The 25,148-nt window shown below is 33.3% G+C and overlaps 2 protein-coding genes and 1 long non-coding RNA gene across 4 annotated transcripts; 2 read left to right on the top strand and 1 right to left on the bottom strand.

Annotated features, from left to right (window-relative positions):
- Nucleotides 1–5,795: 5,795 nt before the first annotated feature.
- Nucleotides 5,796–12,059, top strand: LOC112732330 (uncharacterized). The gene is made up of 10 exons (XM_025781013.3): nucleotides 5,796–6,581; nucleotides 6,678–6,745; nucleotides 7,540–7,610; nucleotides 7,742–8,020; nucleotides 8,560–8,723; nucleotides 8,811–8,866; nucleotides 8,983–9,035; nucleotides 9,117–9,237; nucleotides 9,558–9,655; nucleotides 11,609–12,059. The coding sequence occupies exons 1-10, from the start codon at nucleotides 6,244–6,246 to the stop codon at nucleotides 11,678–11,680; spliced, it is 1,320 nt and encodes a 439-aa protein (XP_025636798.1). The 5' UTR covers nucleotides 5,796–6,243; the 3' UTR covers nucleotides 11,681–12,059.
- A 1,188-nt stretch (nucleotides 12,060–13,247) lies between these two features.
- On the top strand, nucleotides 13,248–17,340 carry LOC112732329 (uncharacterized). The gene is made up of 2 exons (XR_003167970.3): nucleotides 13,248–14,144; nucleotides 16,877–17,340. It is a non-coding gene; the product is annotated as an uncharacterized lncRNA (long non-coding RNA).
- On the bottom strand, nucleotides 16,063–21,153 carry LOC112732328 (AUGMIN subunit 8). 2 transcript variants are annotated; one of them, XM_072212085.1, is made up of 7 exons: nucleotides 21,045–21,153; nucleotides 19,203–20,699; nucleotides 18,986–19,105; nucleotides 18,377–18,493; nucleotides 18,191–18,280; nucleotides 17,783–17,890; nucleotides 16,063–16,402 (listed from the first exon to the last, which is right to left on the bottom strand). In XM_072212085.1, exons 2-7 carry the CDS (start codon nucleotides 20,544–20,546, stop codon nucleotides 16,337–16,339), a joined length of 1,845 nt encoding a protein of 614 aa, XP_072068186.1. In that variant the 5' UTR covers nucleotides 20,547–20,699; nucleotides 21,045–21,153; the 3' UTR covers nucleotides 16,063–16,336. The 2 variants fall into 2 exon arrangements, with proteins under 2 accessions (XP_072068186.1, XP_029147481.1); XM_029291648.2 differs by having other exon boundaries at nucleotides 20,798–21,121.
- Between the last annotated feature and the right edge of the window lie 3,995 nt (nucleotides 21,154–25,148).

Here is a 25,148-nt window from a genome sequence, read left to right as displayed (position 1 = left end):
AGGCTCAAAAGAGTAGTTTTCCCTAACCATATGCTTGTGATGTGAAAGTGTCAAGTAACCCTTGAGACTGAGCACTTAAAATTGTGACCCAATGTTATTACAGAGTATGTCTAAGACTCTGAGCACCACTGTCTGGGAGAAAAAGGAAGAGAAAATTCGAACCCAATGAATTCCCTAGTTAAGTGCTTGTGGTGTTTTTGTATCAAGTTAAGCTTGAAAAACAAAACACTTAGAGTCACGGATAGGCTCAGGGTGCAAAGCACCAAAGAAAAGAAAGAGTTGTGTTCAAGAATCAATTAGAGCCTAAACAAGATAATCTATAATACCATCTGAGTTCTAGTTTTGAAGGATGCTGATATTTCTGAGCTTCAATGGATAGTGAGATGTCAAAACTATTCAAAAATAGAGTGTCATAAGCCCCATTTCGTAACTGGACCAGAGCTTCATTGACAACTCAAAGTCTTAAACATTTTCTCTTATTGATCCTATATTGTTTTGGTTGTTTGAGGACAAGCAACGGTTTAAGTTTGGTGTTGTGATGCGTGAGCATCTTATACCCTTTTTTCCCTCATTTTCTAGTTGTTTTTTATTATATTTTATTAGATTTTAGTTCAAAAATTCTCTTTGGATGCTACTTTGCATTGTTTTGGTGTTTTTATAATTTCAGGCGAAATTCGGGCGAATTTGGCAGAGTTTTGTGCAACGACAAAGAAAGGATAGTAGATGATGTCAACTCTAACCTCCTTGTATTCCAATGATTATAACTTGAGCTACAAAGGTCCCATTGATGCAGTTTTAATGACGTTAGAAAGCCAACTTCTAGAGCTTTCCAACGATATGTAATAGTTTATATTTTTCTTCTGGAATCACTGCCAAATCTGGCGCTAAACACCGAGTCTGGCGTTTAGCGCCCAAGAGGGACAGAACCAGCGCCAGAAACTTCTCCCTGCCGGCGCTGAATGCCCACCCGACGTTTCATGCCAGCAAGAGACCTCAGCATACATGAATTTTGACCCCCTTTGGGATGTTTAACGCATATTATTGGCGTTAAACACCAGCAGCAACCCGAATCACTACTATTTGGGCCTCTTAAGTGGATTTAGAACTTCTTAACCTATTTTTATTTTCTTTTGTAATTTTTAATTATAAACAATACCTTTTAGGTTTAGAATTCAATATTTTACTTTAGTTTCAAATTAAAAGATTTGATTTGATCTATATTTAATTTTGTTTTTATTTAGTTTGAATTTGAATTCTAGGTTTAATCTTATAGGTTTTATTATAAATAGGGGACTTCCTTCCTCCCCAAAGGAGTGAAAGGACACACTCAATCTCTCCTCTGGGAGGGAGACTCCTCACTTTCGCATTTTCACATTTTTTCTGTAAGTCATGAGCCACTAAACCTCCTTGGTTAAGGTCAGGAGCTCTATTTATTTCTATGGATTAAGATTATTATTCTTCTATTTTAATATATGTTTGATTCAATTCTAAGGTGGTGTTTTCGTTCTTAATCTTATAAATTGGGTGGAACGAGAGTATGACCCTTTTCTACATGATTTCTTGTGATTCTTGGGAGAGTTATCTCGCTTGAACTACAGCTTGAAAACACTCCTTCTAGACGGCTAATCACATAACCTGATGGGGATAAGCAACATCTATTCAGCCGGGATTGGGGTGATTAGGGCCTTTGTGGTATAAACTAGTTTTCTGAACTTCACCCTCCAATCTAAATTGAGTGACCACGAGAGTGGCGTTTGATGAGGGTTAGAGGAGATTAAATCGCTAAGGGATTAAGGTTTAATCACTTACAGTTTGCCATAGAATGAATCATTCATTGTTAAAATAGTTAGTAAGAAGTTTTAATCCGGAAAAAGTAAATATCTCTGAAGCCTTAACTGTTTTCTTATATTTTTTACACCAACCCTATTATTGCTTTCTTTATTTGCTTGTTTATTATTTTATGCATTTACAACAACAACAACTATTTTTCTGTTTGTCTAACTAAGCCAATCATTCAACCATTGTTGCTTAGTCCATCAATTCTCGTGGGATCGACCCTCACTCACCTGAGGTATTACTTGGATGACCCGGTGCACTTGCCGGTTAAGTTGTGGATATTCCAAAAATTCGCACCACGTCCTTCTCTCTTGTGGTTCCGATCCCCAGCGACGACACGATAGCCCCCACTCGCGGTAGTGGCGGCGATGGCTGGACACAGCTCCCCTTCCTTGCGCAGCTCTCTCTCTCTCGACGTCACCTCTCTCTCACGTGAACTCTTCTCCCGGTGAAATCGACGGCGACGACGACCCAACAATAACGGTGACGGGTCGGTGATGCTCCACTAGCAGCGATGCATGCGACGAAGAGAATGACAGTGACGTGAGACAGGGTAGAGCATGGTGGTAGCGAGGCAGCAGCCCTTCCCTGGCCGGCGCAATCTTCTTCTCCTCTAATCCTGTGTGCGTGTGTGTGTGTGTTTTTGAAATTTGGGTTAGGGTTAAAGTTAGGGTAGTTTAGGTAATTTTAATAAAATTAGAGTATAATGTGTAAATTTAAAATATAATTTAACCCTTTAAAATTATTTTTAAAATACTACTTATTTATCAATTTGCTCATTGAGTTTTCAAACAAGTATTCTAATTTAATAGTAGAGGTAATCAAATAAATTTTCTTTATTCATAAAATTAATCAAAACTTTTAATTATTTAATTTAAATTATATATAAAACTCTCTTTTATCTCTAATTACTAAAACTTTAAATTTTAACTAATCAAAAACCCAAATTATTAATTTCAGTAAAACAAAAATATCCAATTGTAATTGAAATTTATATAAATCCAAATTAATTTAAAACTCAAAATCTCATAAATTTAATTTATTCTTTTCAATAAGGACAACTTTTAAAAAAAATCATATATATAAACATAAATAATTCATTATTTATTTTCTAAAAATCTGGGGTCTTATACTGGGTGTCACTCCCTGCGCACTGGGCACCACCTTCTTTCTCCTTCACAGGCGTTGTGCGTCACTCCCTAGGCGCTGGATTGTGGGCATTGAATGCCCCTTGTTACCTTTTGGGTGCATTATCTTAACCTGAATTCTTTAAACAATAATTCTAAATACAACAAATTCAAAACAACTCCGAATAACATAGATTAGCTATAAAAATTTTAATAAGACCTAAGAAAACTACTAAAAAAGAGATGAAAAATCTACTAAAAATGCCAAGGCATCAGGAGTGCGCCCAATGTTTTCGGACAGGAACATACATCAAAATCTCACTTAAGCATTTAATTTCAAACATAAAACAATCAACTATTTATTCAATCATCAGAAACACAATCAACTAATAATTAATTTATGGAACCTTACCTCTTCGTTTTAACTTACAAAAAGCAATTTCTTCTCGATGATTTCTAGCTCACTCTCCTTCCTAATTTTCGATAAAAAATAATTTATAAATCATGATAAATATATATATATATATATATAATCAAATATTTATCACAAGTTCAAGAAGAAGCTCTTCACTTGGACAAATCTAGTACGGTTGTGAAGAGGAGGAAGAGACGAACAATTTAATCGGTTTAAAATCTTTGTCGAAACTTTAGAACCAACAGAACAAACCTTTGAAACTTGGAGGCTATGAAGTTTTCTTCAACTTTCTCTCTCGTTCTTCTTTTTCCAAGTTACGTACAAAGAAGAAAAAGGAAGCAAGAGGTGCTCTCCAAGTTATGTACGAAGATTTGAAAAAAACAAGTAGGAGGTGGCTCGAATCGGCATGGTCCAAATTTCAAGGATGATTAGTCACCCAACTTAATATATATAATATTTTAACGAGATAATTACTAAAATTAGATATATTATATCACTAGTAATTATACTCTTAAAATAAATATTTGAGCTACTAATATAAATGATACTAGTAATAAGAATGTCGACATTAATCGGTGCTAGTAAATTTTTTGCCTGGTTATTATATTATTATCATAAAATATCATAATTAAAATATCAATATCATAAAATATTAATATAATAAAGAGTAAAGTATTGTTTTTGTTCCCAACGTTTGGGGTAAATCCTATTTGTGTCCCTAACGTTTAAATCGTCCTATTTGTATCTCTAACGTTTGTAAAAGTGATTCAATGTTATCCTGCCATCAATTACACATCATGAGCACTTTAGTTTGAGTTTTAAAAATCTCTTCTTGAAGAATACAAATGTCTGGAATAGAATCGATGATCTACTCTGAAAAATAGCTCATCAAATGTTGAAACTAATTCCTACAACATTTACATAATTCACTTTTCTAGGGACATAATTGAATCTAAACACAAATAGTGGGTATAATATTAAAATCGAACACATCCAAGTGAGACCTAATTGAGAATGAATACATCCAAGTGAGAATAATTGAAAAATATAATCTGATTTGTTAGTATAATTGATAGTAGGATAACATTGAATCACTTTTATAAACGTTAAGGATACAAATAGGACGATTTAAACGTTAGGGACACAAATAGGACTTACCCCAAATCTTGGGGACAAAAACGATACTTTATTCTATAATAAAATATTACTATCTGAAAATATTCTTATATATTAAAAATATTATTATTTATTTTTTTCATATTCAAAATCGGTCCGTTAAAAGGAGTCCATTCGTGTCACTCGGATTTTACAACTTTCTTAACGTTTGAATCTCAAAAAGTCTGTTACTAAAAATCTAGATTGTTACACAAAGCAGAGAATCGTTGCCAAAATATATAAAAAATTGGAAAAAATTATACAACAAATTTTTTAAATGGTGATTCACAGTACAGATATACTTACCCGATAAGATTTATTACATTGCATTTAGTTATACTGACATCTCTAATACACTAATTTAAATAATTAATAAAATATTTCTAATATTTAACACTAAATAATTAACTCTAAATAATTATCTTTATATTAATACTTTACACTAATTTTTACAAAATATAAACTCTAAACTTAAACAATAACATTAAATAAATTACGTAACAAAAAAATAACATACAAATAAAAAAATAATTTAAAAAATTTACTTGAAGATTGATGTGAAATGAAATGTGAAATGAGAGGATAGCTTTTTTAAAGTAAAATTTTAGAGGAGAGTAGAAAAATTTTTTTTAACTCGAGTAAAATGAGAGTAGAGAATCACAGATTATATAGTTGGGCGAATTTAATTAAAATTTACTGAACTAGTAGGAGAATTTGCTGATGTTTTAGAGCTTGCTGCTTAACGCGACAAACTTATTCCAATTTCCATAAGTTTGTTAATACCTTGGACGAACTTATCACAGGTTCAAAAAAGAAAAAAAAAGATTTTAGAATATAAAAAAAATTATTTTCTTATAAAAAATAATAACTTTTTATTTTATTTAAAAAAATCATATTTTTAAATATAGTGTAAGAAATTAATCATATAACTTATAAGTAAATTTTTTTTTTATTTTTTTGACATAAATTATCTAATTTTTACTTGTTTGAAAAATTGTAATATATTTTTTTGTTTATGGTATTTAAAAAACAACGAGAGAAGATAATTTTTTAAAAAATATATTTTAATTAAGATAATATATTAAAATATTAAAAATAAAATTAAATAAATTCTTTTTTTCATGAAAAAAATTGAATACGTTTATAAATTATAATTTATATATAATATAAATAAATAAAGACATTAACATAATTTTATTTTATTTTAACTTTTTTATTTTTTTTATTTAAACAAAAAAAATTCCTATTTTCTTTCTATCTAATTTTCCTTCAATCAAATAATACATAAAAAAATATTTTTTTATATTTTTTCTTTTTATTTTTTTTTTCTCTCATTTTCTTCCATGTTTCATCGTCTATCCAAACAAATTGTCAAGGGAGGAAGAACTTCGTTGGCACTTCACTAAACCAGCGTCCTGAAATTTGATTTGATTGAGAGAAATGATGAAGTAAGATATTTCCACAAAATATTTTGTTGAAATTTTCTTACTTTGACGTGGAGTGGCATTGACCAACCAAGTCGCTCCAAGGCCGAAGTGGACTGAATAAGATTCTGACTGCCAGTACCAGATTACTGTTCAAACATCACGCATCACACATCAAGCATCGCGAATCACCGATCACGGTCGCAGTCCCTTCGACCTCTCAAGCCACAGCAAGTGAATTCCATTCACCCCAATTCCATTCTTCTTTCCAACAAAGCGCTCTTTCATGCTCGCCTCCGATTCCAGCTCTGTGCTCGGACCCAAACCCGTCGTGCCTGCCCGCAACCCGACTCTTAACCGTTTCAGCGCCGGCGAATCCTGCTGCCTCTTCCATCCGCCATCTCGATTGAGACCCGCCGTCTCTGCGGGGCCCAACCTTTCCCTCAATACCGTTCAAATGGAAGCGCTCCGCTGGATGGGCCGCGGTTGCTTCAGCTTCAAGAACCCCCGACTCAGGGTAGAGGCCGACAGTAGTGGCGAGGACCTATTTGTCGCTGCGTCTGGCTCTGTCGCCAAGCAGGTTCCCAGTCACCTTGTTATTATGGTCAATGGTATAATTGGAAGGTAAGGCTTCAGTATCATGAATATTATTGGACTTTGCTTCGTATGAGGATTTTGGTTTAGTGGGTTAACTGTGTTGATTTGCGCTTGGTATTTCAGTGCTGCAGATTGGAGATATGCTGCGGAGCAGTTTGTGAAGAAACTTCCTGATAAAGTTATTGTACACCGTAAGCTTTAAAATTACTATTTCACCTTTCCTATAATGTTCAACTTTACTGTGATGAGAACCATACGTGATAGAAAAATAAATACCTAAGAGAAAAATGGAAACGAGAAAATTTGCTAAAATGAGAAATTGGTAAAGATACAAGTGAAATGCCATCCTTATACATGGTAGCTTTCTAGTGTTATCTTAACTAAATCCAAAATATCTGAACTACGTCAGTAAATCTGGTGGATTAAGTTCTTCTAGATTGAGGAAGTCGGTGAAGTCGATCAAGATAGTGGGACTCATACATGATGAAAATTACAAATTCAATGTGGATTAACCCTCACTTAATTACTTTCTTACTTTACCAATCTCCTCAGTGTAGAGGATCTTTTTCCAAATATGTTTTTTTTTCGAGTCCGTCAGAACATCTTGACAATTTAGTGGCACATGGAAAACATTACGTGTTACTGGAACCTGGAATGTTATTTTTCTTATTAACATTCTGATCTTTAAGAAATTAGCTGGTGTGGATGTTGTTATGGTTCACATTTTGAATTTTTTTAGTAGCATTAATTTTAAGAGTTAATGTTATAAATAAGAAAGGGGGAAAAGGGTACTGATGATTGCAAGAATTTATTGGGCTGTTTTATATGCTTTCAGATTCTCAAATGTTGAATCATCCTACTTTAAATTGTTCTTATTCTTCTCCTCACATTGCCAAGTCTATCATCCTTTGCTCTTAATTATTTCCTGATTTTTTTTGCAAGGATCATCATTAATTGTGTTTTACTAAATATCTTGTCGACACAGGCAGTGAATGCAATTCTTCAAGATTGACATTTGATGGTGTTGATACAATGGGTGAGAGGCTAGCCGAAGAGGTACTTTGGTAATAACATAATTTATGATTGGTTTTCTGGTGAATGTCTTAGTCTCATGATTTATCTTCGGTGTTGACTTTGCAACGAGCCATTCACGTCTGATTTTTCAATTTTCACTCATATTTATGCAGGTTCTATGTGTTATTAGACGTTGGCCACAGGTGCAAAAGATATCCTTTGTGGCACATTCTCTTGGAGGCTTGGTGGCAAGATATGCTATTGGAAGGCTTTATGATTATTCTTCAAAATTGGGACCTGTTGGGACAAGTAGAAACAGCATAGTTGACGAGAAGACAGAATATTTGAAGCCATGCCTTGAACCTGGTTCTGAAAACAAAATTGCTGGTTTGGAGCCAGTGAACTTCATTACATTTGCAACACCACATCTTGGTTCACGAGGAAATAAACAGGTTGGTTACATTCCTATGGTGTGTGCCACGTAACTATATCTCTTTGTCAGTTTTTTGCTTGTCTCCCTTGACATTCATCTGTTTGCATTTTAGTTTTGTTAGAAGGAAAGTTCAAATGGAAGGCATTGCTCTTTGACTGCAAGTGCAGTGCACTGGGTGTAACAATTGATTTTAATTCCTTTTTGTTTCCATGAATCCACTGCATGCATGGGGTTTTAGATATTATCCGAGGATTGTTTTATCTCTTCGTGTCTGGAACTTCTGGTGGTCAGTTTCTAAGAAGCTTTCTAAAGACACTTCTCTATATATATACACAGACATAAATTACGTATCCTCAAAGGAGATATAAGAATATGAAATATGGCTACTCTAAGACATGCTCAAAAGTTGGATGTATGATGGGCTCAATTTGTTTGTGGTTTACTTGTTTTGTTGTTCATGCTAATTGTTTCTGTATTGAACATGGAAGCGCAAATACTGTAATTCCAGTATTATATTTCCTTCTCTCTCTCTCTCCCCCCCCTCTCTCTCTCTTTCAGCTTCCATTCCTTTGTGGTCTTCCTTTTCTTGAGAGAAGGGCATCCCAAACTGCACATTTAGTTGCTGGGAGATCTGGGAAGCATCTCTTCCTCATGGACAATGATGATGGAAAGCCCCCTCTGCTTCTACGAATGGTTGATGACACTGACGATTTAAAATTTATGTCGGTATTAATTTGTCAGGAGCTTATCTGATACCGATTTTAATTTCTGTACTATTTGCTCATTTGACCGTTTGTGATGGTGTGTAGGTCAGCTTTACGTGCATTTAAGCGTCGGGTAGCATATGCAAATGCAAACTATGATCGTATCCACTTTAAATTTAGTAATTTTGCTGAAACCATAGATTCACCTAATGGTGCTGATAGATAGAGATTAGAGAAATATTATGGAACTCGTAAAATTTCTTGACTTAGTCTGAAGATATGGTTGGATGGCGTACTTCATCAATTCGTCGTCAACATGAACTTCCAAAGGTATAGATTTTCTGATAATTTTCTATCTCGTTGCTTTACATGTCTATCAGAGGCTGAATTCTGCTTCTTCTTTTGTGCAAGTCGAATCTTCTTGTAATTGATGAGAAATATCCACACATTGTTTACGTTGAAGGGGAGAATGCAAATGACAGTCGCAATAAAGCATCTTCTTATGTTGGAGCCCAAGCAGTTGACTTAGAAGGTTCTTCCCTTATTGTTTGTAAATTCTATATATATGGGAGTCACAAGAACTTCTATTTCAAATTTTGAGGATATCTGAATTCCGAACTTATTGTAATCAACATATTCATTACATACAATTTGATTTGTATTTTATTATTTATATTCTATAAATATTTTCCTCAGCTATATTCAATTTGGTTGCACCAATTATACAAATCAAATGAATATAGTTATACTAGGTGCAAATGCAATTCAATAAGCTAGCTGTAGCTCTATTTTGATTGTTAGGGTAATTTTAAATATATATTTTTCTAATATCTTTATTCGACCACATTGTAGAGGTGATGATAAGGGGTCTCAATCAGGTACCATGGGAGCGTGTGGATGTTAGCTTTAAGGAGAGTAAGCAGCGTTATGTTGCTCACAGTACAATCCAGGTAAACTAGATATCCTTAAAAAGTTTCTCAGAAATCTTTCATGATGCTATCATGTTATCTGATTTCAGGCTGTATTATGAGATGATTCTTCATTCAATGTTTAAGACTCCAATATATAGATAAACATAGCAGTTGATGTGAAAAAGAAAATAATTTAAGATATTATCTGAAGACAAAGTACTCTTGTAAAACACACTAAATCATTTCTGAATAAACCTTAAATATTTATCTCCTGTCTAATCCTTGCTAGACCTCTGTTCTTCACTGGCTATTGTCTGCCTTGCTCCTCATTTAGCACCAATACCATCTTTCTTATATTCCACCTCATCATCAACCCTTTGTGCTTCTTTAGGGTTCTTTATCTTGCTCCTTCAACTTCATCAAGTTCTGAATAAATTTCATTGGCTTTCGACTCATTTTTCTGCCTTCACCTCCAGTCGGTCACCTACAATGGCACATTATTTGTTTCCTCCCATCGAATATATTTGTTTTTTTTTTCTTTTGATCATCCTCTAGTTCTGAACAAGATCTGATGTCTGGACACTGTCATAGTCACCACCACCTTGACTTCAACATCTTCATCCTCCTCGAAATCTTTATTCTCTTTTTCCTCCTCAACGTTTCTATCCTCCTTCATCGTTTCCTGCTTCTTTTGAAGATCAGGAGCTTTAGGGTCCCAATGTTCCTTGGAGGAATCCTGTTTTGAGTTTATAGAAACTGGAATCCTGAGAATATGAAGGAAACAAAATCCTGTATTACTGAATGCAGACTTGATATCAAGGTAATAACAGTAGTGGCTACTTGAAGGAATTTACAAAAACAATGCCCAAAAAGGAAAAAGCTTTAGCTTTCAATTAGCTCGATTCTCTCCCAGTGTACCAACTCTCAATTGAATTCCTTCCTGCATGCCCCTCTCGTACACTACATATAGGCCTCGCTTCCCAAATTCTGAAGATTCTCTCTTCCCTTATCCTACTCTTCCAGGCCAGCAGAGTGAATGAAATTTCTGAACCCACTATTTCTCGGACACACTGTTTTTGTTATCCCCTCGATGAAATGGTTTTATAACACCTTATCTTCCACAACTTTCTTATCCTGTTTGGCATTAGCTTCTCCATCCTCTCCCCCCAAGCCTGCACTGTTATGGTAATTGATGTATTTCTTGTTGTTTAGCCTGATATTTGTTTTCAATTAGTCAAAACTAATTCTTTTTTTTAGTATAAAACGATGGAGTACAAAAGGAGGAGGTATCCTATGAAAAAATAGAGTCCTTTGACTTCAATTTTCAGCCGTGCTTTCATGATCCTGGTGTTATGCATGTAAGAAAAGTTGTGCACTTCAAAATGTTGCTTGCGCCAAGCAAATACATCTATTCAGCCTTTTTTTTGGGTCAGAGATTGATGCCATATGTTCAGTTGATATGTCTAAGTCCTCTTCTTTGTTTGTGATTTTGCATTACCTTTATTCATATTTGGTTAAACTTACCTTTGGCTTGCATATTGGAATTTATGAAACAGATTTATTTTAATAATTCGAAACTTGATTTCTTTATAAGTTGAAAAAAAAAGCGGTAGATTGATTTGTAATTAGAAACTACTCTGTTTAGCTTTTCCCAAAAAGTTGGAAATTGATTCATTTGGAATTTTGATTACTTTATACAAGAATTCTGCTAATGACAGCTCTTTACTAAGGAAAAACAAAATGTTCAACCTTTTGATTTAGTTAATGCATTGGAAACATGAATCTCTTTTGTTCTCCATACAAAACTTCTACTTTGTAACCTTAATGAGTGCCCATTATAAATCTTATTAATACAAATATAGCTAAACTGAAAATTTCAGCCAAAAAAGCTGTATTGAATGCACCCTGAATCGTATATGTATTGGTACGGTTGTGAGAGAGACTTGACAAGTTTATATGATGTTGCACCATGTTTCTACGCCTTTCTTTCAGGTGAAAACGTACTGGCTAAATTCTGATGGTGCTGATGTTGTTTACCATATGATAGATAACTTCCGTCTTTAGTCTTTGGTAAGTTTGTTGTCAATGAAATCAATGTTGTCAGCAATTGTTGTCGTCTGATGTTTTTCCCCCGGCCGTCTTACATCGAAACTGATGAAGATAATTTGTATACCAAGGAAAAAAACCGGGGTAGAAAAAAGAGAGAGAAGAAAACGATGGTTTGTACATTGTATTGTACTATTGTAGTCTTTTTCCCTTTTTTTTTTGGTGTGTGGAGGGTTTTAACTTTTAAGGTAGTTGGAAAAGCTGTTGGCCTTCATTTAAGAGCACCTTTAGCCAAGGTAGTAGGGGAAAATAATTGACTAATAACATCATGTAGCATAAAATCCAAATTTTTTATGATCAACCAGTTTGCACGGGAATGATAAAATTTGTTATATTATGCTTTTTGTTTTTAATCTTGTTAAATTTTTTAAATTATTTTTAATATTTAATTTGATTTGTTTTATTCTCAACGTTGGAAATAAATTTTAATCTCATTTCTGAATATTAGGGACTAACATTTTTGGAGGAAAAAATATAGTTGATTCAAATTCAGGAAAAATACAAAAAAAAAGACTGTTAATTTTTTAATATTCGTGTTGTGTGTTTTGAGAATTAATTATTGGATTTAATTACTCTCTTCAACTTTTTAATTTTATCGAATTTGTAATTAGGTCTTTATATTTTTTTTTTCAATTGCATTTCGGTATTGTTTTTAATTTTGTAATTAGGCCTTTACTAGTGTAAAAATGTTAGAATTAATGGAATATTTTTTGCAAATTAAAGATATTCACAATTAAGAACTAAATTAGATCTTTGACTACATATTTTCGGAAAAAATATTCTGTTACTTTGAATATTTTTAATACCAAAAAGACCTAATTACAAAATTAAAAACAGCGTAAGGAATTAATTGAAAAGAAAAAAAAAATAGACTTAATCATAAATTTAGTAAAAATATAAGTAACGATAGAATAATTAAATTTAATAACTAAAATAATATTTAAAATAATTCTTAAAATTTCTGTCGCGAATTAAAATACTCTCTTACTTTCATAAATGTCTAGATAAATTTTTGAAATTTACTTTGATGAATCTTCGTTTGTTTCTAACTCAGTTGTCATTAATACGGTGTAGATATGGACGGTTAAATGTCAACGTGACATAATGTCTCAAACTAGTCGATTAGATTTAATTTAGTTCTTCTACTAATATAACATGTATAAAAAAATATTTACTTATAAAATAATATTTTCTTAATAAGACAAAATAGCAGCTATTAATGATTACTTTTATCTACGGAATCTATATTCATCCGATAAAAAACTGTATTAGGACTTTTTGAATAGTTTAACTGCGTCAAAATACTTTAAAAATATTTTAGAACTAAGATAATAATTTTTTTTGAAAATACCCTTACTGGTATATTTCTCTGTTTTTTCTATTTTCTTTGTTATAGTAAAACTAGTGATTATATAATTACCACTTTTGGTATTTATTCTTCAAGAATAAATCTCCACCATATATTTTACTCTTTATATACTCATTTTGTTCTCCACCACATATTATTCTATTATGTGGTTAATTAACCTAAAGTGATCATGATTAAATCTAAATACTTAACCACATGATCAAAATCACCTTCACCCCTCTGTCTCTCTCTAGGAGGTTGAACTTTCCTCTCTCTTCCTCTAAAGTCACATGTTAAATACGAGTATTAGTAAGGATTAAGATAAAGGTTAGGAAAGTGTTAGAAAGTTGCCAAATTTAAGCATGTTTTTATCAAGATTTCATTAAGTAATCTCTCACTCTTTCTTCTCTTTAAAGAACCGGTTCCTCCCCCTCTCTTTCTCAAATAAATCACATGCTAATTTTTGTTATTTGTTACCATTGTTAGATAAGAATTAGAAACCAAGAGATCTAGTGAGAAATTAACTAAAATTGGCATCACATCCCTCACTCTTCTCTCTTGAAGAAACCGGATCCTCTCCCTCTCTCTCAATTAAATCACATGGTAAATATGATGATTAAGTGGTGATTATGACAAAGTTAAGGAAGCTACTAGGAAGCTACATATTTACACATGTAATTAACATTCTTCTCCTCTCATAACTGTGGATTCCTCTCCCTTTTCCCATTAATCATCAAAATTTCATATAGTTAGAAGTAAGAAAGAAAGATTTACAAAGAGCATGAAATCAATTGCTTAACTCTCTCTTTTCCAACTGGGTTTCCTTCCCCTTCCTTTATCAAATTTTATTTCTTTCCACTAAACCAAGTTAAGGAAGAGAGAAAAACCAAATAGAAAGGAAGAGAGCTAGAGGAGGCCGAGAGTGAGAGAGATCAAGAACCATCAAACCAAGCTTGTTTTCTACCATTTTCTTCATCAAGTTTCAAGAGCAAACACCTCCACTTCTCAATCTTTCAAGAACCAACCTCATCCTCTTCATCTTCTTCTTCATTTACCTCTTGAAATCATCAACAGGTGAGTGAAGAAAATCTCTTAAATTTCTTTTCCTCAAAACCTTTTTCAATATGGACGAGTTTCTTAAGGGAGTTTTGTTGTTCCTTTCCTTGATTAGAATATTTTTCTTAGGAGCTTTAAGGAGAACTTCCAAACTAGCCAAAAATCAAGCTCAATAGAGTGACAAATCACTCCCCTTTTCCTTTCTAGTTGGTTCGGCCATGAGGCCTATTTTTCTATTAATTAATGTGTTGTTGTTTAAGTGATTTCTTATGCTAAAGAGGATTAAGAAGTAAATTAAAGAAGAGGTAAGGGTTAGGTGTAGTTAGAAATCTCTTTGTTATGTTTATATGTTCATATTGTTGCTTGATAATGTTTGTATGATGATTTGATGAAAGATGATGGTTATGATGTTTGAATGTTTGCTAAATGTCTTATAGTGTGTTAATAATGTTTATGATGAATTTATGTTGGATGTATATGATGATGATAGTGACGGAATTGATATATGAGCTTGGGGTCAAAACACAATTTTGTAAAAGGGAGAAGATAAGAACATAATTCATGAAAGGATGATTAAAGAAGTGATGTAAAAAGATTAAGAGAAAAGTGATTAAGAAACCTAAAGAAGTCATAGATAAAACATAAGGTCTATAAAGAGGGTTAAAATGTAACTTAAAGTAAAAGTGGGCAAAAAATATGAATAATAAAAGAATAAACTTAAAGAAGATTTTGTGGTAAAATTATAATTTTATAAAACTTATAAATAAGCAAAAGATTGATAAAAGTGAAGTTAAGGAAAATTAAAAGATGAAAAATTTGAAGATTTGAAGAAAAGACACTAAAAGATTCATCAAAACAAGACATTAGCTCTAGAAAACATGTATGATATAATTTTAGGGTTAAATATGAAAATAAGGATAAAGAGTGGATAAAAAATATAAATAACAAAAGTAACTCTTAAAAAGTGAGAAAATAGAAACTTAGGGTTAAAATAGTAATTATATAAAAGATTGGAGCTAAAAACATAAATATATAATAGACTCAAGCTAGAATGGTACTTAAAAAAACTTTTCTTTAAAATTAATTACAGCTAGCCAATAAAATGGTTATCACATGACAATTTGATTGTCATCAAGGATTCAAACCTTCCACATGAATCTTATTACCTTGCCTTCTATCCATTAGGCAAATTGTTTCTTCAATACAAATTGTGTTTTTAATATTCTATATTGAAATCTAGTGCAACCTAAAAAAATTTTATGATATATATATTTGTACATATAAAATATGTTATATAAAAATTCAAATTATATTATAATTATATATAATTTAATTAAGTTAAACTTCAGTTATATGAAATATTAATTTTGTTTTTTAATAATAATATTGTATTTCTTAAAATTTTATTATTAACATTTTTATTTTATTATAATTTTATATATTTATTTTATTAAAATTTATACAATTACTAAAATAAATTTTAAAAATTTTTAAATATTTACATATTAAAATATTAGTAAATATGTATATTTCAAATTTTAATTTTAAATTTTTGACTATTTTATATTTTTTATTTACGTGAAATCGAATTAACCAATTCAATATATGACCCACCAATTGAACCAGTGATTCAGTGACCTAATAACTTGACCGATTCAATCACTAATTCGGTTCTGACAACTATGCTAATTAGGAATTCACCTAGATCGACCAGCCGATTCTTTTCAAAATCATGTTAAAAACAAGTCCACAAATTTTTTTTTAAAATATACTTGTTTTATTACTCTTAAAAAATTTTAAAGAAAAAGTGTCCCCCACACTCGTGAGACCAACAAATCCTTTCCCCTTTCAAGTACGGTTCTCACTTCTCACTGATTACTTTGGAGTTATTTACTTATTCTCCACTTGCAACATAAGCAAAATGAAAAATCGGACGTGTATCAATATTTTTGTTACAATTCCTTTTTTAAATAAAAATTACAAGAGGAAGCCCCCACCCACTAGTATTGAGGAAGAAGAAGCAATAATATGTAATCAAACAATATCAATTCCAATATATAATTAGGTGAGATAGAAAATAATTTTTTTTTTAAAAAAAGGAATATTTGAAAATTTACAATGGCGAAGAACCTGGAAGACATTAAAATGCTTTTGTCTGAAACCTCAAGAAGCAAGTTAGCTTAGTAGTTTTGCTGAGTTTAAAGTTCCGCCTATTTGCTCATCTCCAAAGCTAGCTTGATCTGCATGAGATGCGTTCGGACACTACTTTCTTCTACCTGCTTTTGCCAAAAATAATTAGAAACAAACATATGTACAATGATCGTTGTGGCGCAAGCATCATTAACAGTCAATTGAAAACTAAGAACGGTAATGATGTATATTTCCTTAAGTGTGATAAATATGGTTCAAATAATGCAAAGATGTGTATCTCTTAAGTATCATAATCTAGTACCCATTTGCTCAATACGAAACTCATAAGATATTACATAAGATTCCAAAACAGAAATTAATATAGAATAACCAGCTTCTGTATGCACTTTATTATCCTTATAAACTTTATCCAATGTCAAATGTCAAATGGGAACCATAACAAATTCTTAACAGCAAACATTTGGAGTCAAACTTGAAGAACACATCATGCTTCTGTGAATTTTCAACTAAACATGATGAAAAAAAAAGGTTTATAATCCATAGGAATAATGTTTCCATAGTAAGATATTATGTTAACTCCGCCTATCCTACACTTGCAGTACATAACCCGGTTCCAAACCCGGACAAAATGTTGAACGGCCAAACAGGAGCACGAACATAAGTTAAGTGTAGTAGAGATGAAGATGTTGAGATAGATGAGTGGTCATACGCGATTGGATAGAATAAATAATGAAGATATACGAGAGAGAGAGAGAGTTGGAGTAGCACATATTATGGAAAAGATGGTAGAATCGCGTCTCAGATGGTTTTGACATGTGAGAAAAAAGACCGACAGAGCAGCCAGTTAGGAGGGTGGATGAGATGGAAGATGAACAAGGGGTGAAAGGCAGAGAAAAACCTAGGAAAACCATTCATGAAGTGGTCAAACGAGATTTACATGTAAACGGTATCTTTATAGACATGATACATTATAGAGCTCAATGACATCATTTGATCCATGTAGCCGACCACACCTAATGAAACAAGGCTTTGTTATTGTTGTAGTAAGATATTATGTTACAGATGATAACTGTGCACCATTGATTTTAGAGTGAAACGAAATGATATACTAGCAATATCATATAAGCTACTTAAAAGAATAAAAGAAAGTATTATATCCTAACATTGTATTTTGAATTTTGATAACACTAAACCATATGTGCAGTATTTTCTCCTAAACTTCCACAAATTCAATTTATATCTTGCGAAATTTCAACAAAAACACCAGAAAAAATTCTGATGCTCAGAAGCAGTTTTATGACATTTAAGTTTCGATAATCCCAGTGTCGCTATCCTTAACCAAATAAAAAAAACCCATAATCATACACAAAAAGAAAGGTATTTAGATAAATAGCTAAGCACCCAATGAAGAAAAGAGACAAATAGTTGTGAAGAGCAACGAAACCTTCCTTGAGAGATTCGTTGTACACAATTCATGTTCTAGGGCAATGAATCATAACTCTCACCTGAATAGCTGCTACCGAAGCCAGTAGTAATTCACACTCATCAAGCAAAGCTTTCTCCTTGGCTGCTACAATTGCAACCTCGGAAATTAAATTATTCATGCCCTCCACCTATCACACACAAAAATAACGTGGCCTCAGCAACTAGACTAGACCATTTTATAGAACAGAGATAAATAAATTGGTAGTAAGGTCCTTTCATACTGAATTACAGATTTTAAATTTATATATTTGGAAGGGAAGAATAAAAGATAAAAAGAACAATGAAAAAAACAGAAAAATAAAGATAGCAAATGCAATTCGGCCTACAAAATAGAACATAAATTGATGATAAAGCATATCGTCAGAAATCTTAACATTGATGTTGATATCTGTACCAGTCCAATAGAACTCATAGAACAATTAACTCACCCGTAAAAGTGATGAGCAGATTGTAGATCCCATTGCTTGCATAACATCAACAGCTTGACCGATAGCAGCTTTCAAATGCTCTATATCGACCTTTAAAACAGAAACCATAGTAATGAAGTCGGTGCCTATCTCCCCATAAAGGTCATTCATAATCAAATGAAAACAAGAGCTTGCCATCATACATACCTTTGCTCCTCCAGCTACCGGTAGACAAAGAGTGCTTGCCTTAAAATCTTGTACAGCACCAGATAAAGTGTCGCCGTGATCTCTTTCAAATACAGCCCAATCATCAAGGAAGTTCATCTGCCTCAGTCATTTCAAAAGGCCAAGATTTGAAGGTGTGTCTCAAAATGTAGAAACTTAAATTTAATCAAAGTGTAAAGTATTATTTTGATCCCCAACAATTGGGTCAAATTCTAATTCGGTTTCCAACGTTTCAAACGTCCTATATTAGTCCTCAATATATAGAAATACGATGTTTAAAATGTTAGTGACCAAATTAGAATTTGGCTCAAACATTGGAGACCAAAATAGTACTTTATCCTTAAACAAATAAGGAAAGACGAAAGACGATAACATTTCACATTTCTAGCAAGGAAAATTGAAAACCATCAACATTGTACTACCAAAATCTTAGCCCCCTCCAGAACCAAAATTCTTCTAACCATGTACCTTATATATGCTCCAAGTTGAAAAAAGTAAATTAAATAAAAAAAAGAGCAGAATTTTTTGTTGCAATTATTTTTTTTATTCAATTTGTTATACCAACAACATCTGTCAAGAAAAAATCATTACTTCATCATTCAAAATAGAATTCAGCTTAAGCTCAAGCTTCCGCTGCTGAAGATCAATCCTGTTCCTGATAACAGACTCCAACAGTGAGAGAGTAGTTCTCCATACATCATACAGTGTTCTCTGCACCAATGAAAAAGAGTATGCAGTCATGTCCATAGCAGTAGAATTACTTCAAAAAGAGTATGCTACCAAATTTGTTAAAGATAGTAGGTAACACCTCTACAATTGCATTTTGGATGTAAAGTGCAGCCTCGGCTCTTGCATTGGTAAATCTCCATTGCAAGTATCTGTTGTATAGAAGCCGTAATTGGTGAGCATCTTCTACGTTGGCTGCACCCTTGTTCCCTTTTCTAAAATCAGCAATGAAGGTAAGCACTGAATTTGAATTGCTGGATTGAACGGATGAACCAGACGACCTTATTCGAGATGGACTAACCCCTCTAGGAGGAGGAGTTGATGGTCTTGATCTAGATGGACTGATTCCTCTTGACCCAGAACATGATAACGCCGAGGTCCTACTAGGCAACGCAGGATGCGAGTGTGATCCAGGAACTGATAAGGACTGAGATCTGACTCCAGTAAACCCCGGTCCTGCTTTACCTGACGGAGTAAGAGGTAGAGATTTTTGTGACCTTAACACCTCACCACTTACATTACCACTTCCAACACGCGAAAACAGAGTAATAGCATCACTAGAACATCTCTTCAGTGAAGATAAAACAGTTGGAGGTGCTGGAGTGTCGAAACTTCTAGAAACAGCAAGATCAACACTCCTGTTTAGGGCACTAGAAGATACCTTCCCGCCAATCCTACTAGGCCACCGATGCTGATCTATGAATTTAGAAGGCAAAATCTCCACTGGCTTCGAATTCTCAGACTGATTAGAGATATTTTTCCCTTTTAGAGGACTCCTCTTTCTTTCTGGTGTAGGCTTCCTTATTAAGGGAAGAGCTTCAGCCTGCTTGTGTGCCACATTTGATGTCGGACGCAGGGAGGTTACTGGCTTTGACTTCTTGCTAACAGGACTGGAAATGGAGTCTGAATTGAAAGAAACGCTGAGGCTCCGCATTGTGGAAGGCCATAGACTTTCTGGCAAACGGCCACCTGCCGCCGCCCTTCCGGATGATAACTTGACATCTAAGGATGAGTCACGGACCGGCGTGGAAGGCCTTGGTGGCGGCGGTGAAGGAGGAGTCGAAGGCCTCCTTCTTTCTGACGATTGAGCTCTCTTTTGTAATGATGATGACGATGAAGACGATGATGGTAATGCTGTCCTTGTAGGATTTGGTGAAGGGAATCTTCGAGAAGGGGGAGCCGGAGAAGGTGACCTATACCGGGAACTAACTTCTCTTGTGGCGACCGGAGTGGGCGACTTATGTGGAGATGTAAATTCTGTTGGGTTAGCCGGAATAGGAGACTTGTACCGAGAGCTAACTTGTTTTGTTCTGGAGCGCCGAGTGGTGGGTGCATTGTTCTTTTCTGCCAGAACAAAGGGGGCTGCTCTCGGGGTCTGCACAGATTTGTGTTTCCCTGAGCCTTGCTCTGATTCACATACATCCATCCACTCTGTCCCAATCAGACCACATTGATTTAAGCCTTTCAAGAAGGTGAACCAGATTCGTCAGCCTTGCCAATCATGTTTCTCCCGTTCAACGGAACACAATTCAACGGCACGGAATTATCCAGAAAGCAGATCCTTTTCTGTTCAGTAAATCTGCCATCGAAAAAATAAATAAAAAAATAAAAAGTGATGCAGCACAGTTGTAAGAAAGGAAAAGGAAAAGGAATCAAACAAACAAACACGTATCCCACGTCTTTACAGAGAGTCGGATATGTTTGTGAAGTAATTTTACAATCACATTCACACTCAATAAACGCAAGAACGGCATTTGGAGTAACTGGTGAGAGAAACTCCCGGAAACTGTCCTGACGTGCATTTAACGTTTTATTAACATTAGATTAGATGGCAGTGGGTTATGTAATTATGTTTATGGGATTAACTGAAAACAAATATTAGAAAGGATTCAAAATTTCAAATTCGAGGGGAAAATGGGGATACTGCGGACTGCGGACTGCGGACTGCGGAGAGTTAGAGGGTGTGTAGGACGAGAGAGAGATGTGCGCAAGGGAATATGGAATATTGGCGTTATAAGTAAATTTTTTAACTCCGGTTTTTTTTGCCTCCCACGGAAGTAGCATGGTCTGGCCATTGGTGTATGTGCTGTCAATGGGTTCGGTTCATTCAGAAACCTACAAATTTCCCTATATCTTTCTATCTCGATTCTCGACCCCTTTTTCATGAAAGTAATTTTTTTACTGACAGCTGAATAATGATAGCGACACAAAAACTACCAATCTTACAACGCTCTCCTACCAAATGAAAACAAACAACAATTTACTAAGATTTTTTGTCTGTAATAAATTAAAAAAAATTATTTTTAAAAAAAATTTATTTTAACTTTAAATATTAATAGAATTCAAGGTACATGGGAGTAATAGAATTTTTTAAGGTACATAAGTCTTTATTTATTCTCGGTTAATTCTATAATATTAATAGGATTCGTCACTGGCGATACGGCAAACTTTTTTAAAATACAAAAAATAAACGTATGTTGGTATTTAAAGTTAAGTTTTCTTTTAGAAATATTTTTTTAATTTATTAAAAAAATCCCAATCCAATATGATCTAAGTCAGCCTAATTGATTAGTAATTTATAATTAAAGAATTAGCTCATTGTTAATATTAGTCAATTTTAATGTTTAAGTTTATAATTTAAAATGTAAAACAAAAAATTTATAACTTAAAGTCTAAAATTTTAAATAAACAAAATTATTTAAAAAAATTAGTGCTAATTAGTGGAAAAAATGAATTACTTAGCATTTCTTATCATAATATATAGTAATCTACAAAGTATAATGTATGATATCTATTATTATAGTGGTTACAAATTTAAATTTATATGATAACTATAAAACTTCACAATACTTAAAAGGATAGCAAAAATTAAACTGATATATTTGTTTTTACTATTTGGCATTTTTTTTTTTTAAAGTAAAAATTATTTTTAAATAGTCACCACCAAAATAAAAAATTCATCATCATCAAGATAAAAAATTACTAAAAAATCTGTAGAGATACTCACAATTTTAACACTATTTTTTTCATTATTTAAATCAGAATTTGCAATTAAAGCATTTAGATTTTCTTTTTCATTCTCAACAGTAACAATTCACTCTTTGTCAGAGTCTAATTTACTTTTTCTTTTCTATTCTCATGACTTCTTCTAGTTTATTTTTTCTTTGTCAATCTTGAATTCATCATCACAAACACATCATTCATAATTTTAGCCTTCAAATATTTTTTTTTTTGTGTAAATTTTTTAAAAGTATATAAAAAGTATTAGTCAAGCAACAACATAGAAATTGAAGAACTAACAACTAAATTTGTAGAAGTAAAATGCAAATCATGTTTAATTACTACCATCTCAAAGGCACTAAAATTCTATTCACATATGAATGAGTTACATGTCAAATTCAAAACACAAATTACAAATTATTGGAGTTTCGGATGTTGATCCTCGTAAGAATCCCACGATTAAGCTAGAGTTTTAGAAGAAATTACAGTTTTAGCTACTATTCATACCCTTACCAAAAAACATAGCCAGACCTAAAATGAATAAAAATTAACCCAAGAGAGCTGGCTTCATCTACACCTATTCGACCTCATAGAGGTCGGGCGCAACGACAAACAACTCAGCTCTACTTATGAATAAGTAATTAACTCCTAAGATATTTTCCATTTATCTAAAAGGGAGATCTCAATAACTTCCTTAGAAAACGGAAATGGTCATCCACCATCAAAGGTGGAACTATGATGCATCTGCATCTTAAGCATTTTTCTTGGGCATTTCCCATAGAAAATTCATGACTTTTTTACTTTGATTCCCTTGGTTTCATTATTCTTGTAGGGAAATTTTAGGAAAAGAGAAGCAAAAGCACAAGGAGGAACCAAAAATTGAAGACAAGTACAAAGAGAATTCTTGGATGCTGTCAATCCTGACCTCTTCACACTCCAACAAGTATAGCTTGAACTACAGAGATCCAAATAATGCGGTTCTAGTGGCATTAGAAAGCAAACTTTTAGAATTTTCCAACCATATATAATAAGTCATACTTTCTCTCTGGCATCATGGCACTAAATGTCGTGACATTGGCATTTAACGCTAGTCCGCGAAGCAACCATGGCGCCAAACGCCACGACTTCAAGTTTGGCGCCAGTTCATGCACCCAGGGTCCCCACGCCCTCAGTAATGCAGTTTTGTGTATTTAATTTATATTTTAATTTATTTTTAATTAGAAAAAGATATTATATAGGTTTTTTAATTTAAAATAGGAAGTTATCTTAACCACTCTGGTTAAGATAAGATTACTCTTAGAATTTGAATTCGAATTTGAATTAGTAGGAATTTTAGTATAAATAAGTGAGATCACTCACAGAGTGGAGGAGCTTCATTTTTCTCTCTTCTTCAAAAATTTACAGTTTTAATTTCTTAAGGATTTTCTGAAGAACATGAGTTTCTAATTCTCTTCGGTTAAAGTTAGGAGCTCTGTTAATTCCATGATTTAATACATTAGCTTTTCTACCTTTAATTTAAGCAATTGATTTCTTCTTAAGAAAAGGTTTTCATTTTTCATCTTAAAGGGTTTGAATATGTTGGGAAACAATTATTCTCTGATATGAATTCTCTTAACCTCTTAGAAAAGTTGATTAATTGAATTAAGCTTGAAAACCGATTCTCATAATTCTTGAGTTTTGCAACTGGATTGATAAGTGACATAAAATCAACCAGGGAAGATTCTTATGAATTGTGTGGTTTTATAAATCAGTGAACGCTCTTCAACTCTTTTCTTAAATAATTGACTAAGGAATTAGCGATTAATTAGGTTAAAGAAATATTAAATCACCAAGGGATTGGGATTTGATTACTAATGATTTCCCATAAAAGTATCTTTGCATGATTATGATGAAAAGTGAAAAATATTAATCCGGAAGTTTTAATATCTCCGAAACCTTAACTTTCTTAATCGTATTATATTTACGTTACCATTGCTTGCTTTTATTTCATTGCTGTTTATGTTTCAAAGTTTTCAAAACCTTAATTTGATTGTCTGACTAGATTAATTGATTGACGATTGATTTCTTAATCCGTTAATCCTTGTGGGATCGACACTCACTCACCGTGAGTTATTACTTGATACGACCTGATGCACTTGCCGATGTTTTGTAGTTTGTAAAATCCACATCAAATTACTCTAAAAGGTGGTTATCTACTCTACTATAAATATATTGACACCCTCAGGTATATTTAGAACCCAATCTACTAAAAGCCTACTTAAAACCCTTGCTAACTTAAGCATCAGAGTCCCTTGCAGGTACCACCCCCACCTCCTCACGAGGAACTCAGACGGCGGCACCTCGGTACCAACACAAGTTGGACGCTACCTCAAAAGGAGTCCGGACCTCACGTCTAGACCCAAATACAATCCAGTTTCAAGTAACTCTTGGAACATTAGCACCGTTACCGGGGATCGAAAGCCTACATCCAACCATGGTAGATGATCAGTTTGAAGACGGGCACACGACGTTTGAATCAAAACCCAAGAACGAGGAAATCCATTTATAAGTATATCCACTCGAGAATGAGGAACCTCCGCACCTAACCGAAATTATGGGACTTGTACATGGGTATTACGACTGACTAGAGCAACTTGAGCAAGGGATAGAGCGACAAAGAGAAGTTGAAAGAGACCTTCAAAAGGAAGTACGACGTCGAAGGGAATTAGAAGAAAAGCTTTTGAAATTGGAAGCCGATCTGCGAAATCAGAGTAATCATGCAGATTTGGAAGAAAGATCTTTGGGTGGGGAAGATCCTTTCATAGAAGACTCATTGTAAGATTTTTCCGACGACGTTGACCAAAGAAGCGATGAAGTGATTTGATAGCCTACCACCCAGGTTGGTAACTTTTTTTGACAATCTGGTAAGAAAGTTTCTCACCCGGTTTTCAATTCAGAAAGAGTCCTTCGAAGCACGAATACTTCGTTGACTTGCTGTATTCGTGTGTCGAACACATTTCGGATACGACACTCATCGACACTCGTCCGA

The sequence above is a fragment of the Arachis hypogaea genome, chromosome 13 (genome assembly GCF_003086295.3).
Source record: "Arachis hypogaea cultivar Tifrunner chromosome 13, arahy.Tifrunner.gnm2.J5K5, whole genome shotgun sequence".
In the NCBI taxonomy this organism is placed as follows: domain Eukaryota; kingdom Viridiplantae; phylum Streptophyta; class Magnoliopsida; order Fabales; family Fabaceae; genus Arachis; species Arachis hypogaea.
The sequence above is the reverse complement of the archived record's forward strand: the minus strand, read 5'-3'. Positions and strand labels throughout refer to the sequence as shown.